Raw genomic sequence first — 18,279 nt, forward strand, 5'->3', positions numbered from 1 at the left:
TTGTAACTGTAATGTCGATCATATTCTGTACTATAAAATAAATATAGAAGAGTTGTCTCCCATGTATTAAGGCCTTGATGGTTCCAGCCAGCTTTGAATTAAATCTGGTTCAAACAGTATAGTTTTTTTCTTGTTTCACCTCTAGGTGTGTCAACCCACCTGCTGCCGTGTAGTCGTGAGTCAACACCATAAACCAGGATGTGTTAAGCCCCACAATGATGAGGCCTACTAGCAGTTAGAGCTTTCTCCTAAATTCTTAGCTGTCTTTTAGGGCCCAGCCTGAAGAGAGGACCTAGCTGGCCCAGTGCCAACTTTAATTGACACCTCCCACTGAATCCTGCTTCCTGTCTGAAGGAGTCTCATGAAGTCAAAGTCGGTGGCGAATCCTGTGGACTCCTGAGATGACCGGGCTGAAGACCTGGACCAGATAAATAGAATTAGCTAGCACAGGTTCAACTTGTTCTCCTTTGTTGGATTTGCTCTTTATGACAGCCAATGTGTTTGCTTGTACCTTTAGCATTACCCGAAAATATGATCACATCTCATGTGTGCTGCACCACTAGCCATGGGTGGCTCATTCACAATGATTGATAAGGTGGTGCCTTACTGTCAGATTTGGAGGAACTGAAGGAGGGCAAGCAGGCTCAGTGATGAAAGCTTTGTGCCTCCTTAGCTGCATGGAGCAGTTGAGGGAAACGCTCCTTAGACATTGTTGTGCCGAGCTGTTCTTTTGAATATCCCCTGCTCACACATTCCCAAGGAACCATGCAAGGCCTGGGGCATTTTGCTTCCCCAGACTTTCACTGCCTATTGGGGACTACATATTAATGTTTTAGTAGATTTCCCTCTGGTACATGCCCACGACTGAAGGCTGCCTGGGCTTTGTGCTGCTGGTGCACATGCAGGAATCAAGATTCGGATGTTCTTTGAGGTTCATTGACACCTCCAGCTGCTTTCTGATTCCTCCATGAGGGCTTCAATAAGTCGGGGCTGGTGGAGATTCCTGTGTAATTCTGAGGCTGCCAGTTTGTAGTGCAGAGGTATTCAAACTGTGGTGAGGAAAGAAAAAGCGGGGCTTTAGGGAGCCCCGGGCAGGTGCGGCTCATCCATAATGGGTGAGGGGGCGTTGACTCAGTGGCCCCCTCACCCATTATGGAGGAACCGAGGAGCCAGCCCACTGAACACTGAGCGCTCCCTCAGCTGCTTTTTCCAGCTGAGGGAGTGCTCCTGGGCTGGCTGAACTGTCAATGGGAAACACTGTTTTGATTTGAAAGTTCAATTCCCCAGCCGCACATGCTCAATGAGCCACGCAAGGCTTGGGGCGCTTTGCATTGTCAGCCTTGCATAGCTCACTGAAAATGCTGACTGGGGAACTGCATGTCTGTTGTGTGAGGGAGAGCTCCTGCATCTCCTCGCACACACAGTCATGGCAGACTGGAGCATGGAATATCAGCACCCACACAAGCTTTTGCTTCCCAATTCCTGTTCATGATGCAGGAGCTGGAGCGCTGGGGAGGGGGGACTTCAGGACCGGGGCAGAAAGTAAGTTCATGTTCATTTATTTTTTATTTATTTATGTATGCATGCCTGCTTGCGTTATGAGTGAGTGTATGATGATGGGTGATTGTGTGAATGATAGAGTGCTAGCTGTGTGAATGCTGTGTGGGTGTGTATGTTTGTGTTGGTCCCTGGAGCTGATGTTGGTTAAACATGCCCCTTTGTTGCTCAATCCCCCTACCCACCTGCCAAAATCAACTCTCCTTCTGTGCCACTGTGGAGCGCAGGGGACAGGGTGTTTTCTTTTTTTTTTTTACTGGGCATCTAGTAGATATGTGCAGTAAACAATACCATGCCTGCCCACTATGCCCCCCAGTGTCAATTGCAAACTGTTTGGCTTTTTACCCAATGTTTTTTAAAAGTATCTTAAAACATTTAAACCCATTATTTTAAAAAGAATCCTGGGGGAGAACCCCTCTGATCCCCCTTGATTGGCTCCGGCTCCCTCGCTATGCTCGGTTGCCGTTATGCCCCATCACTTAAATAATTCACCAGCCACCACTGGCCCAGGGACTGTGGAGGGAGCGCGTGGGGCAAGCCCAGGGACTGTGGTGGGAGCAAGGTGGGGGGAGCCATGACATAGTGGTGGCAGCAGGGTTGGGAGATCACAGGGGCATTGGTGGGAGCAGGGTGGGGGGGAGGCCAGGGTCTGTGGTGGGGTGAGGAGAGCCCAGGGACTGGGTTAGAGTGGGAGGAGAGAGCCCAGAGACTGTGATGGGAGCAAGTGGGGGAGCCCAGGCACTATAATGGGAGAAGGGTGCGGTGACGGCGTGCAATAGTTCATAGCCATTTAGACTTACTGTCCATTTGTCATTTTTTGGCGGCTGGCCTGGCCTGCCCACATTTTGCTCGGGGGCCCAGGCCAAAAAGGTTTGAAGAACACTGCTTTACAATAACCAAGACCCTTAATATCCCATTTACTTGAATTTGTAGCCATAAACAGAAGACTCCTGTGCATACTTCCTTCCACCTTGCAAATCGGACTGAATCCCATATTCAGACGTGGCAAACTTACAGGACCCCCTAGAATTCCTTAATCATTACCGAACTAATCCAACTCCTCTCTTTTCTAGCCAGAACAAGGCGGCTTGTTGCACGTGCTCTATGTACACTGGGTGGTTGCACTCCCCCAGACCTATCCTCAACCAAGTGCCAAAGAGTTCAGACCGGCTAAATTGGTGAACATTCTAATGATTTGTAGTTTGCCAGAAACATTTCACCCAGGTTTAAAGAGCCCAGCCAGGCACCCTGAATGGCGGGTGAAATGTCTCCTGAAGTAAAGCAAGATGTCAGTCTCTCTGTTTTCTCAGAGTTTGAGTAAATACTTGAGTATGATTTTGAAGCTACTATTAATATTTGTGGTGCTGACCTGCGAGCTTGCATTGCTGCTTGTTGGCTTGTCAGCAACCCGATAAACATGTTAATGTCAATATAGGTGCAAGCCATTCTACATGAGTCAGCGAAAGAGAGGACAGTACAAAGCACATGTTCATGCAGTCATTGGTAACGTACCAACAATCTCAATTCACATTTACTTTCCCACATCATGAGTTTTTTTAAACTTGTTTTAGTTTTGTGACACAAATGTATAACTGATCTGTCAAATTGTGAGTAAAGTGAGCAATACATTATTTTTCTACATTACCATTTTTAAATAAAACTGATTCTCCAATCTTCGTAACTGCAAAAGAATGGAGAGATTGACACAATTATTTGTATGCCACGCCGACTGGACATTACATTTTCAAATGCACTGGCATAAAACAGCAAAATTAAGGTTTATCATTATTTACATGAGAATCAATGAGTAAAAACAACAAATTAGTATGCTTTCAAACCCTTAAAGGATCACAACAATTTTATAGGACTGTACATACGATTGGTGGGAGTACTTCACTCTCAACTTTGGAAATTTGCAGCAAAAGGAATTTTCAGAGACTAGAATAGTAGTTCACATTGTCGACTAAGATATTTGGCAATGCCCTTAATGGGAGCAGCTTGAAAATAGTGCACGTACCTGGACATCCAATAGCAATGCCTAGCAAATACCTACCTAATACATATACACAAGCCAAATCCGTTGGCTTTGCTAATGCTTGTTTTTAACAGAACTTCATTGAGGGACATGCCCAGTGCTTATAAATCAATTGGCTACAGGCAGGCCTTGTTAAGACATTTTTATTACATTTAGAGCACCAGTGAAACTATAAGCTCAAGACTACTTTGAAAAAACTGGTAGGTGAGAATTCTACAATGCTGGTCGCTGGAGCAGCAGCCTGAGCCTGCATCCCCTGCCCCACTCCTGAAGACGATTGGATACTGATGAATACCAAAAAAAAGATTGACGCTGCAGTGAGCCCCATCCCCAAGAAGCCTAAGCAGGTTCCCGACTTGAAAGAGGTGCCAGGGATTCAGGACATTTAAACTCTATTACTGAAAGTTGTACAGGATGTGGGAGAGGTCAAGGGCACCCTCTCTGATCTGACTCAGAAAGTTACCCATCTTGATGGCCGTGCTTCTAAGCTTGAAGTGGACACCGACATCTGGGCGTGCGGATCACTGGCAGTTTCCGGGATTATAATGACCCGAGAGCAGAACCTTTAGAGGAGAAGGAGAAAACCTTGACATGGATCTTAGACTTTGTGGTGGTGGGTCTGGAGGAGCACAAGAAAAAAGGCACCTGCCTGGCCTCCTATGTGGTGAAGACGGCTGCAGAGGCGTTGGGCCCTGATGTCTTAGCCCTGCCAGATGTGGACTTGCTTATAGTGTAGGGAAACCATCTGCTGCTAAGTCATGGCAGGTCCTTCTGGCCCTTACTAAAGTAAGGTCTAAGGAGAAGATGTTGAATGTGGCTAGAGGAATGGGCCATATTATGATTGAGGGTAAACCACTGTCTATTTACCCCGATTACCCAAAAGACTTGTTGGACAAACAAAGGGCCTTTAAAAATGCCCAGGCACTGGTCCGGGAAAAGGGCATACAAGTGTCATTGAATAAGGTGCAGTGCTGAAGCTGGCGTTGCCTGAGGATGAACGATCTACTGGGGATGCCTCTGAAGCAGTGCTCTGGTTGGAGGAAGTGGAGTAAGCGGGGCCATCTTCGTGTTCAGACACAATTGAACAATACCTTGGGAGTATGACAGCTCGGCGTGATATATGAACTACACTCTGCATTACCATTAGAGGGCACATAGCAGCTTCCTCAATGGATGATATATACTGTTGACGTTATGTGCATTCACTTCACCTTGCTTAGCAGATATTTTTTATTATAAAATATTTGTGTGTGTTTTTTTTGCTTTACTTAACATTGTGGCCAGATGGCGCTGGAGGATTTTGTCCGTTAACGGCAGTGGTCGAAGTGTACAAAAAGTAGTAGTGGAACTATGTTCCCTGCTGGTCTGCCGCGCTCCCCACAGACCCCATTGCTGCGGACCCTCCCACACACAATCCAAACCCCCAAACAAACATCTGCTGTTTATGGGAATGTTCCGTTCATTGCACTGAAGTGCAAGCTTCAACTTTTTCCTACACTTTTGCTTTAAAATTAAACCATTCCAGAACGGGTTCTTTTTAAAATAAAAGTATAGGAACAGTGAAACTTAAAAATAAAAAGTATAGGAGTACCGCGACCAACCGCTCCCGGCCACTTCGACATCTGGTTAACGGCACATTGGATACAACGGTCACATGGATTGCAGGCTTGCACGGGTTCATGGCTCTTGGTATCCGCCCACCTAGAGGATGTTGGAGTGGGCTGTCGCATATCCGGCATGTGGGGGTCAGGCTAGGGATTGAAGGCAGAAGCCTCGTTGGGCTTGTCTGTGGCCACAACCACCTTCATGGGGATCTGTGAGAAAGTTTTGTTTTTATGGGACGAGAGGAAATCATCTAGCTGCGCATACACGCCGGGATGCGGAAGTGGCCGGGAGTGATGTTGATATTGATGTGGCCAGGCATGAATTTGGTAGCCTGCAATGCACTTTACTGACACTGGTGTTATTATGCAGTTTGGGTTTGGTTTTTGTTGTTGTTTTTTTAAACTTTTTGTTGGAGCTAATGCCTATTCCGAAAATATCGGATTTTGCCGAGGAGGACCTGAACACAGGGCTGTGAGGAGGTGGAAAATGCTTGCCAGTAGGTTGCTCAGTTTAATACATGTTTGAAGGGATTCGCCTAGTCAGGGTGCTGTTTTGTTTTAACAGTATATAACGCCACCAGATGTTGTGCTTCACAGGTGTGCTGATGTGGAGGGAGGGTTCAGCATGGTCTATTACTGAGGTTGGTTCACTCATGTGGTGGCAGTCCCATGCCAAGGAGTTCATTCTGCAGGTGTGATCCATGCAATTGGGGGCAGGTGGGGCGAGATGAGGGCTGGACTGGTAGAGTCTTGTTATATGTGTGCAGTTTGTTTTCGGGGTGGGGGTGTCGCCAGGGATGGTTTCATGGTCAGGGTGGGAGCTAGTGATAGAGGTGTTGATTTGATGTTTACCAACATTATGTTTGTTCTGGGCAATAGGCATTTAATAGCTCTGCATTACCATTCAACTTGGACTGTGGTGCTACCCCCAGCAGCCGTCCTAGTGTATTTTGGTTGGAGGATTGGAAGGGCATTGTGGAATGCTGCTGATTCTCAGACCTGGCTGGTGGGTGTGGTTATGGTTTGGCCAGGTCATTTCATTTTTTGCTGAAGTTGATGTTATGTGTTCAGTGCATATGTGTTGGGTGCTGATGCTTTATAAAATGTTGAGCCTTTGATGTTACCCATACTCTGTTCCATCATCTCTGGTTAAGTGGGATTGCTGGTGATGGGGGTGGGGTTGAGTTCTAGGTCACTGTCTCTCCTTGTGGGCATTAATGTATTTCTGTCTTCTATCAGCCTGGGGAAGAGGTTGAGACAGGTTAAGATTTTGAACAGTCTAATGGACGCCAGAACGTCTGTTTAAGCATGGTATCTCTGATAAGGATATGTGCTGGGGATGTTCTCATAGGGCCGGAACATTAGAACACATGCTGTGAGAATGTAATAGAGGGAGACACTCCTGGGAGCAGTTGTCCTTGATATTGAACCGGGTGATGAGGACATCATTTGATTATGACTTTGATACCCTGGTGCTGGGAGATGATCAGTTTCTCGATGGTTTGACTAGTGCACAAAACAAAGTGGTTATTTAGGGGTTCTCTGATGGCCAAGAAACAAATTCTGAGAAACTGGAAGTTGACAGCTCGCCCTGAGGAGTGCATCTGGATCAGGGGCGTTGCTAGGGGGGCTAAGGGGGCTAGAGCCCCTGATCTTTTGGTTGTAGCCCCAGATAGAATCTCGGGAGCTACAGCCAAAAGACTAGCTAGCCCCCAGTCCCAACAGTTCCGACATCAGCTTAGCCCTGGGTCTTTTCCAGACCTAGCAACTCCCCTGATCTGGATGAATGAAATGGAAAAGCTTTTGCTGATGGAGAGAGTCATTTTCAGGGATCTGAAGAGAATAAGACATTTGGGGCAGATTTTCGGCAACAGTATTAATGTTTTTTGATACTGTTAGGGAGGGTGGGAGTGGGTGGCTCTCTACATCTGTAATGTACATTTTATAAATTGTGAATAAAACATTTTTTTTAAAAAAAATGAAAAATCCTGGCAGGCACCTTGAGTGCAAAGTTTGATTTTAAGGCTTGAGTTAGCTCAAAGAGATCCCTGGAGGTTGTGTTTTGGGCGAGGAGGGGCAGGAAGTGGGTAGGAATACCCATAGGGATCGGCATGGCCATGGGTAGTAAATGGTTGCGTAAATAACCAAACAACACCTAAAAGCACTGTGCCCTTCTTCATATACAATTTCTCCATAGCTGTACTCCAAATACATTTGTTTTGGCTTATAACTGGTGCTGAAGCGCTACCTTATAGCCAAAACTAAAAGTATACTGTACGTATCCGTTTCCATACTCTGAGAAATACTGCATGCTTTAGCATTTATTTTAGCTACAGCAGGTATCAGAATGACATTTTATTAATTTGAAAAGCTCCAAAAATGTACGGAAAACAAACAAATGCACTGGATCCTTAGTGTTTCCTGCAGTAATAACACACATGATATAGGCCAGGCACTTGCAAGCTTAAAAGAATCACGGGCCCATCTCCCTGGCTCATTAAATGTGTTCCATGTTTCAGTCTGAACAGAGACATGAATGAAATCAAATGACTGCAGCGTCCTTATGAACATGGCAAGATGTTTAAACACATATGCCATGTTAGAAAAAATGACAACGTAGAATTGTTTGTGGTAAAAGCAAGGCTTTGTTTAGTGTTAGAGTGATAGGATCAGAAGTGAAAGCAGGCTCAAAACGTTGCATTGAAAAGTGTAACGGGTTATAGAGAGGCCACCCTCAACACAGGGAGTTCCTTCCCTCCCCACTCAAGGTGTCACACAACAAAATGTTTAATGGATTATGTTATTCAGCCCTATCTCCAATTCATCTAATACCATTCATCTTATACCCCCCTTGAATCCCTCCCCCTGAGCTACCAATGAGCCAAGAACCAGGCTGGTGTACAAGAAATATATTTGTATTTATTTGAATTAGATGTTAAGAAAAATCACATAAACTACACCCACCACCTACTTTGTGGCTCAATATCAACTTCTTGTAATACAAATAAATCACACAAATAAATTGGAGAATTACACAACTTACAGTACTTTATCTCAATTTCAATTCAAGAAATAATTAGTTCTGGTCAGTGAACACAGGCAATTACAAATGCAGTGCTGTGCAATTTCATTTGTCCTGCACGCATTAAAGTTTAACAGTTTCGTTTTACTAATTTGGGCAAATGCATAAGGCATTTTATTTTTTCACACATTTGCTTTAAAATAAACACAGGGTGCTAAGTTTGTTGTGCAGACCCCCCATACTTTATCTGGGTTGGGGAAGTCTAACAGAACAATTAGGTTGATTGAAGAATTTTGGATTTCAGACCCCGCCTCCACTCTTCCTTAAAGAAGTCGAGGTCAACAGGAAAAAAATGATTACCCAATTAATTTATAGGCTTTAGTTTTTCAGCGCACACTGGGATGAAAGATTTGTTAAGTTCTAATTTTAACAAAAGTCACCCTGTAGTGTTCTGCCAAAGGGAATTAATTAATTCAATATGTTTATTTTAATAGGCTAAGGATATACACAGTCCCGTCCCCCCACTCAATATAAAGGGAAAGGATTTAAGGCCAACAGAATCCCACACCTTCTGGTTGCAAAGGATTCACTTCTACTTACACAGAAAACCTCTGTTTAAAATTCAGGTCAGCCAGCTGCATGTCAGGGCCCTCAGGAAGGTTAGGGCAGGAATCGGGTCACTCCTCTCCCAAGAATAGCCCCCGGCTCTCCACCTTAGGGTCCAGTCAGCATTTTAGGCCTCCCCAGCAACAGAAAGCTCCAATAGACAGCTCCACCCAAATGCAATTTCTGTAATCTCTTCCGGTGTTTCCTTGTTGCTGTCAGATGCTGACTTTTAGCAGCTCTCTTGATGGTCATTTTAGCAGCTACCCCTGATGGTATTTTTTCAGCAGCTCTCTCCCTTCCTCATAGTTCATCCCCTTAATATAGCAGTGATGACACCACCAGGTTTACAATCCTGGGAAGTACCCTATAAGAGTTCTCGTGCAATTAGGTTTGGACAGTCACCCTTCTCTCTCCTCCCAACTCCCACCTCTCTCGACGGATTGGTTTAAGAGTCTGGAACAGACATATGGCAACTTCATTTTGCAATCAACCTTTGTTTTCATGTCAAAATTTTGCATAAATCTAGTTATGTGTCTAAACTTTGTTAGGTACTAGTAACTGCCACAATACATATATTTACCGATTCAGCTAATCATGGGGAATTAAATAAAATGACAGCCATTTTGCATGACCATTTGGCATTTTTCCACCATTTTCACAGAAAGCATAAAAGCTATGAACGTGTCATTTACTCTCCACTTTCATATTATCACACTTCACTAGTTCGCCAACTCTTAAATTCGGGACATTTTCAGATAAGCCAGGAACATAGTTTAACTGGCCATTATAGTTCCCTAAATCCCCAGGTGGAAGAATTTTATATCACCGAAATCAGCTGAAAATTATCAAAAAAATGACATAAATAAAGAAAATCTGACTAATGGTAGCTGGGAAAATGCCTAAATGATAATAGTCCGTTTAAACAAAGGGAATCTTCATATGTGCAAATTTGAGTGTCCCTTCCACCAAGCCATTTGTCTCTCTCAGCCAGTGTTTTTATTAGTCTCTTTGAAGTTGGTTGCCTCTTTGAAGTTGGAGCTTTAGACTCCCTTAAATGTAGCCCCTGTTTTCACACCTCCTTCTTACATTCTGGTCATGCATCAGCCAAAACAGTTGGCCTGCATATAGCAGCCTTTAGAGACAAGTCTAAAGGACAGTTGGTTTCCACACCTTTCAGCAAGCCACATTTTATTATTGTTATAAACCAATGGGATGCAAGCCAATCTTTCCGTGGGAGGAGTCCTTTGTTTTATTTTATTTGTTTTTACATTTGTAGAGCGCACTACAGCCCAAAGGCATTAAGGCACTTTTTACATGAAAGTGTACGTAAGCAGTATTACAATCAAGACAAGCGGTTACTTGGTTACAACGTATGCCCTAAGTTACAAAGTGTACGTAAGCAGGTTTACAATTAAGACAAGCGGTTACTTGGTTACAACGTATGTGCTAAGTTACAAAGTACAGTTGGGGGTGTTCATGTTTGGTTACAGTAGTGTACAAAGTAAGAGCTAGGAATTAACAGTTAACAGTTCAGGCAAATAGTCTAAAATCCACCAAAGCCCGTGAAGGGCAAACAAAGGAAAAGGGTGACGGAAGCCCTTTATAACGAGCTGGCGTCCTACGGCAGGTAGCATCCAACACCTGCAGTAGGACACCTGCCAGACCGCCAGTTGCTTGCTGTGTGACAGTTGTCCCACAGCAAGCAACTGAGTCTGCCTCGGGCCTACAGGTCCTTTTCATGGAAACAAATTGGCCTTTTCTTTTCAAATGTTTGCTGCTATTTTGGATGTGAAACACAATATACATTACTTTTTGTCAACATGTACCATATCTTTTCCCTGACATTTATATGTTAGCAGGTGTACATTTTTCATTTAAACTGCAAGCACACATGCAAAGCCGGTTTGGTGTCAATTATTTAAAAAAATCCTGTTTTCCATGTGAAAGGGACCTTTGATTGCCTTCTACCTTTGTGAATTAAAATACTGCTTTTCCTTTTGTAATGATAGGTAGACCTTTTCACATGGCCCTACCTTGTGTTACTTGCGGAAAACACCACAGTCTGCCTTAACAGGCCCATTTCTGGTGTGACAGTTTTGTTATAAGAGCTGGCAGGTCAGTTTCCCAGTGTGCCCTTCGGTTCATTTGTTTCAGGGCCTTTGATTGCACCCCACAAAAGTAGCTTGTACCCGTTGAATGACAAGCGAATACCAATATTTTAGGTAAGCAAATGTCAAATGAGGCCAAGATAAAACAATGCATAATTTGAGCAATAATAAGGTTGTTCAGATTGACTTGGCATTAGCAATGATGTTTTATGTCTCGTTAGAAAGAACTCTTAAAAGTGAACATCATATTAGTGGGACCCTGGTGGAAACCAGCCACTATGTGATGTTAGAAGCACCCTTAATTGGGCCATTGCTGTTAAATTGATCCATAGATCCCGCCCCTCAGCACTCTCAGGTACACTATCTAGCAACACCCACAGTTGTTGCAAATCCAACACTATTGGCCTTGTAGTGCTGTTTTATTGGGATCACCGTCTCCCTCCTGTGCTCATTACTGTGGGCAGCCCTACCAAATACACCATGGCCACGGTCATTGTGGCGGTTTATGGTCCACATTTCTAATTTCAGGATTTTCCAATCAATATTACAATGACTGGCTGGTTGGTGCCTGTGACTGCCACCTGCCACCCTAGCAAAGGTAAAGTACATAGGTTGTGAGATGGAGGTGCTCAGGCCACGATAGGAGTCTGCCCCAGATACCTGACACCAGCCCCTGCTGAGAGTAGCTGGGTGACAGACAGCCAATACTGGTGTCAGTAGGGGAAACACATCTGACACCATACACCATCGAGGTCCTGAGGCTGCTAAGCTGTCTGAAAATTAATAGAGGGCATACACATGTCTTGTATGAGATAATTTCACAATGGTTCTGTTGGAATCATAATATTGAGATTTTCCTTTATTTAAAATAAAAGGGTTCCAATTGCCTATAAAATTGGATAAAAGTAACAACATGTGCCTGTACTTTATGCTGTATGATGATTTTCTGCAGTGGATCTAATAACACTCCCTTTTTCAGGTTGATAGTTGATAACTACCAGCAGATCTCCAGCAGAAGTGTTGAGACATTTGGATCATTGCCTTGTATTGACAGAAGCTTGGAGTCCAACAATAAGAATTGTAGATGAGCTCAGGGCGCCACATGAATGAAGGACACAATGCCATCATGCATCCAGAGACATTATCTTATTGAGACAAGCTCCTTAAATCAGTTTATCAGCAACTCCCAATTCTGAAAAATCTCACACCGCTTCTCGACATATGATTCTGCCTTTGAGAAAAAGGACAGAGAAGTTAATTGTCCTGGTAAGGAAATGCTGAACACTTTGTTCATGGAAAAATCCTACCAAAGGTGAGACTGGAAGCACTCTGGACAGAAAATGGTGTTAGTTGTTAGAACGTCTGAAGCGGCTGCCTCTGTTGATCCCTGACTATGACGGCAGTGCGGCTTGACATGCTCAACGAGTTAAAACGTGCTGTGATACTTTCCTCTAGCCCGTGCGGGAGGGAAATGGATATGGGCACTGGTATGGAGCTCTTCCAGCAGCTTCCCTTATCCCTGCTGAGTGAGCGACCACCACAGCCCAAAGCACTGAGGGGCACTGGGGAGCATCGAGGATCGTTGAAGAACTAGCAAATAACAAAGTGCTGTAACAGGCTTTGGTACAACAACGTGTTAGAGGGGTGGCGAGGGGGTGTCCAATAGTTCTCTCTAGCGACCTCCAGTGACTGCAAGCTGCACCCTGAACAAATCTAGGAGTTACTAACCTCCTACCTTCCCCCCACTTACTACACATTCCTTATTCATTGAAAATGGTTCATTTAGCGAGTCAGAAGCGGCTGTAAATATGTGAGAACTGTGTGAGAACATGATTTGTACACACAGTGATCAGTGCGGCTTGACCTGCCTTGGTGTGCTTCGGGGTGCCCAAAGCGCACCTGCATCTGGCTCTTTCCTCTATCATAGTATGTGATACAGAAAATAAAGCGGCATGCCTAAGAGGCTGGGATTACGCCGTGAAATACCTAAGGCTGGTAAACACCTACGTAGTCAACCCAAAAGTAAATGAGTCCCTAAATGAGCCCCAAAGCAGAAGAAGAATAAAAATGAGCCAACATATACAGATAACAGGTCCCCAGTGAGGCAGATTACCTTTGTTTATGCTGTGATTAAAGGAGTGAGTCCATCGGAGGGAAACGCTCACAAGTTATCCTTCAGTTCCTTTTCACCAGGAGCCATGTCTGATGATCAATCAGTTATGGCACAAGCTTCTGGAGCTGAGACACTCACCACGATTGAGTCTTTTATCAATCACCTCACAAGCCCTGCCCCGGAGATTGATAATAACAGTTCTTTCCTTAAGCTCCGTTTAGAGTTAAAACGTAAGTCCTGTTGCCCCGGTGACATTGGCCAAGATAATACCAGGGACAAACTTATCAAGTATATCAAATTTACCAGCTCTTCTCTCCCTCAGGGAGTGCCTAGTAACCGACTAATCCGTTTTGGAAACTTCAAAGGACAACTATACTCCCGGGTATGTGCCCCCACAGGCATGGGTGGGCCCATACTACCTTGTCGACTAAAATGGACAAGATCCTTTAAATATGCTCCGGGATGGCAGTCCAACAACAAGCCTTTAGAACTAGATCAACGAGTCTTCAGTACTAACTATGGTTAAAACCATGAAAACCTTGCTAGCTTATCCGGCAGGCCTATCATCACAAGATTCAGGATACCTGGGAGGAACTAAGGAGCAGGGGTTGAGAAAACCAGATGACACTGGGAATATACCTCGTATCATAAAAGCAACAAACCCAGAGAATTGTATCATTGTTCCCTCTGACACCTTGGGGGAGGGTCACTCCCTCTTTGACTTCTCTACCTGCTTGCTGGACTCTATAAATATTGCCTCTTGTAACGAGGAAGATGCCCTTGAAGCTCTTTGTAACGAATTGTCCATGATGAAAAGTCCCCCATCGACTTCCGAGAAAAAGGCAGGAGTTATAAATCAAGGTGTGTCTGCCCCCCCTGGGCACGGCTTCTCTGCCGCCTTTATGTTCCAGAAGAGTGACGCCTGCGCTGTCTCATGAGAAAACCACCATTTGTAAGATCCAGGACAACGGTTCTATGCGGCAGGTGCTACTGAGAGGCCCGCTAGACAAATGGGTCCATCCTAGACCCCTGACACCCCTGACCGGAGAGACGCAGCCTATGTTACCACTGAGGAAGGGAGTAAGATTTGAAGCTGGACATACTAAACCCACGAGAGAGACTGGTACCCTCAAGCCTACGAAAACCCCAGTACATATGGGGTTGAGCCGGGAAGTTACCTTGATCGACGAGAGTAACGCCAGGAAAAGTGATCTAGCCGGCATGACTACCACCTGGGGAGACAGGGAGTCTATCCAGTATAATATGGAGCACTATTGTTACAGTAAAGAAGTGTTCAATCCCCGGGCCCTGATCTATATGCACCCAATTTAGGTACCTGGGTGAAAATTGAGCAATTGAACCCTACCGCGGCTAGCCCTTTTTTGAAATCGTATGACCTTGCTAGACCTATGGAAGCATATCCCCCACCTATCTATGATTAGCACTGCAGATATGCTAGTCATTGAATTACCCAGATGGGACAGCTTTTCAAACTGGGCATTGATTAAATGTGCATCTGCGGTGATAGTAGCATTATTATGTTCCTGTGAGGTCCAACTAGCAAACCTGGGTTTTAACCTGTCTGTTAGTTATGAGCGGCTAGTTAAAAGGGCCAACTCCTATGTTGATCTTGGTCAGCCTCACCCGCCCCCCCTCCCCCCATTAGGTCGGCAAGACATCCCGGGGTAGCAAGACATCTCTCTCCCTTGTATGCCACAGAGAAATATGGGACAAAAAGTGTTGGGCCACTTAGGCGACCGCATGCCCAAATATTGTACTGGGAGAGTGGGGTCGAATGAAATTATAACATTGCAAGTTGGAACATGAGGTTTTTTTTTCGCACCTGTTAAACGCAGACAGATCGGCTCCATTATTGGGAGAATTCAACATGATCCTCTTGCTAGAAACCTGGCTTGATTCCACAATACACATTGAAGGATATCACCTCTATCAGTCAATGACCAACAAGGGACTGCAGGGAAGACCCTATGGGGGTTTAATAATTGGAGCAAGGCAAGGTATAGAATCCAGCCACATTAATCTAACTATGAAGAGCAGCACAGTACAAGAAGTTGAATTAAGTCTGGGGGATGCGGATGAGAAGTGTTCCTGTATGATTATAAAGATATATGTACCCCTGTATAGCCCTTCCCTGGATTTTCTACATGACTCCCTGGAGGCACTGCTAACTTGGATTTGGGGAACAAGCGATAGTCAACTAATAATTCTAGGGGGTGATTTGAATGCCCACTGCACTAATTAAAATGAGGTAGCACGGTACCCAAATGTGTTTGAAAGAAGTGAAATGTCACACAAGGGCAGCAATTAGATGGGCCTACAATGGGTGAATGTTCTGAAGGAACAAGACCATACCTTACTGAATGGTAGCACCCGGGGGTTTGCCCCGGCAAGTACACCTGGGGCATGGGTAAATTTAGATCCACCCTGGATTATTGTTTTGGCAACATGCTTGTCTAGAAAGGGTAGTTAAGTTGAGGGTTTTGCCCAACACCTTTAGCGACCATGGTATCCTGGCCTTAACAATAAGAGGCCAACAGCCAGTTGGGAACCTTGGAGGCGGTAGGGGGTTGTATTCAAACCACTCCGACAACTTTATACGGTGGACGGCAGGCCACAGAAGTCAAGCAAATAGGGCCATCTCTAGACTTATACCCAGAGATACACTCAAGTTGGGTAGAATGTGTACAATGAGATTGAGCAATGGCTGCAGGCTTTAACTACGGAAACTGTACAGGACACTAAGGTCCCCATGGTAATTACTGAAAAGCATGCAAACAAGTTTGATATAATCATTTGTGATGCTAAGAGGGCTCTGAGAAAGAAATTACGAATGCTACACTGAAAGCGAGAGGTGCTGCAAGAGTAAGGTAATTAAGATTGACTATAGATGCTGGGTTAAGCATTGGCGGTGCTCGATTTTGAATAGCCAGTGGCAAAACAAGATTGTTGCCTTTTGAAATGGTGAGAGTAGAGCAATATGGAGAATATTATCCTCCGCTAAGGGTGAAAGGGCACATAAACTCATTAATCCAATCAAGGAAAAACTTGGCTAAGGCACCTGAGGGCTGGCCATTGGTTCTCTCCGAGCACAGGATTGAGCTGATTATCTGAAAATCAAAGAGCTCCATAGCTCTGGGTCCTAACAGCCTTGCTGGTGTCGTCTTAAAATTCGAACCGCAAAGATGGGCCAAGATTCTATATACTTTATTTGCGAGGGTTTGCCTGGACCAAGAAATACCTACTTCCTGGAAACAGTCTATCCTCATACCAGTCTATAAAAAGGGGGACAGACTGCTGCCGGAAAATTACAGGCTGCTATCCCTCTTGGATGGGACAGGGGAAATCTTCTTGTCATTAGTCCTGAAGGCCTTTCAGACATGGGTAGAGGATAACCAGTTGCTGCAATTTACCCAGATGAGATTTCAACAGGGCTGTTCTACTACCCACAACATTAGGGTCACAGATAGATTGATAACAGCTGCAGCTGCTAAGGCGGGGGGTCGTCTTTATATATCGTGTCCATTGACTTCCGGGCGGCATTTGATGGGGTCCAACGGGAAAAGCTATGGAGGAGTGGGGATGTCCTAGTTGGTTATTGGTGATTTTGAGAGGCCTACACTCTAACACAGGGGGGTGAGGTTGGATGACATGGGGACCACCACCGCATGGTTTGAGATTAGCACTGGAGTTAAACAGGGATGCACCTTGGCCCTCCTATTATTCAACCTGTATCTGGCTAGTTTACCCACGCGCCTATCCAAGGCTTGAGGCTGCTGCATGCTGTATTACGATTAAAATACAGCATACATCGTATGCTGTATTTTAATCGTCCACGTATAAAATACAGCATATGCTATATTTTATACGTGGACGATTTGGTTATGTTTAAGCATACCTTCCATGATGCAAGAGATATGTTCACAGAACTCATAGCATATGCAACTGAGAAAGAACTGTCAATCAACGTGGAGAAAACAAAGGTTATGTTCATAGCCCCCGGGAAGGTGAATCGACCTGCCTTCGATACAGGACTGGGTACTTTGAACTACGTGGATAAATACGTGTACCTGGGGTTAGAAATGAGCGGTAAGAAGGATTACCCGTACATTATTGACACCAAAAAAGAAAAGGCTAGGAAATTGATGTCTTTGATTGATAAACTTGCTTGTAAGATAGCCGGCTATTTGCTAGAGTGGATAATTTTGCTATATAAACAAAATTATTGCCCGACAGTCCTTTATGGGCTGGAGGCTCTGGTTATGGACAACCTAAACTGGCTAGATAGACTGGTGGGCCTATTCTGGAGATGGCTACTAAAACATTTGCTGGCTACACCGGTGGAATATCTCAGACTGGAGTTGGGGTTAGTCTCCCTTAAGGATCTACTGTTGATAAAAAAGAGGCAAACTTTTCTTGAAAGCTAATTCTAGGCAAAAATGTCAGCTGTTATTGATTGCTGGCAGAGATAGGAGGACTACAATAGGAAGTAACAGGGGGAGTTCTTGTTGTAGCTTGATTGCTCTGTGTGAGGTAAGAGTGAATGCAGGGGCCTCATGGAATGGTGAGGTGGAGCTTGGAGTGTTGGAGGTTTGAGAGTTCCACAGAGTGACAGTTGGGACTTGGAGTATGGCAGGGAACCAGGACAGATGCTTGTGACCTTCTCTCCTACCTTCAGGACTGAATCTATGTAACCAAGAACAATAAAGCATCTATTTATGTTTGTACCTACCTGGGTCAGCCTGGTTCCTGCTCCATATCATCACTGATCCAGGTACATCTTGCAGGAGGCAAGATACAACATTTTGGTGACAAGGTATTCTTGAGCCCGGAGGAAGGTGGGAGAGCCAAGCGAAGGAGAAGTGAAGGAGAGAAAGCCTGATGCCATGTACCAGCTTGGAGAAGCGTTATATTTGGTAAGCTGGTGAAGAAAAATGAAGTAGGTTCCAATGAAGGAGATGGCTGTGGCATAAGATGCATCAGACAGACTATGGAAGAAGCCTGAAGCCCATTCATGGGAGAGGAGGAGTATCGGGCCCTGGTGAAAGGTTTGGGGCCGAGAGGCAAAAGGAAGTTGCCACTAGTTAGCAGCCCGGCGTATTACAGATGATCCGAGTGCCGTTGCGCTCCTGATGAGCAAGGGCTTCTGGGACCTGCAGTCTGTGGGGAACTTTCTGCAGTCAAGTCAAGGTACTAAAAAAAAAGAAATTTCAAAT

General features: G+C 44.8%; 1 protein-coding gene across 1 annotated transcript in view; it reads right to left on the minus strand.

The window, feature by feature from the left end:
• Positions 1-18,279, minus strand: part of EMB (embigin) — a 247,742-nt gene that overhangs the window by 187,774 nt on the left and 41,689 nt on the right. Inside the window, exon 3 of the mRNA XM_069627247.1 lies at positions 3,203-3,238. Within this exon, the coding sequence (XP_069483348.1) occupies positions 3,203-3,238 (36 nt within the window). The remainder of the gene's footprint in view (positions 1-3,202; positions 3,239-18,279) is intronic.

Source organism: Ambystoma mexicanum, chromosome 6p, assembly GCF_040938575.1.
Source record: "Ambystoma mexicanum isolate Mex_15411 chromosome 6p, UKY_AmexF1_1, whole genome shotgun sequence".
NCBI classification, from domain to species: Eukaryota; Metazoa; Chordata; class Amphibia; order Caudata; family Ambystomatidae; genus Ambystoma; species Ambystoma mexicanum.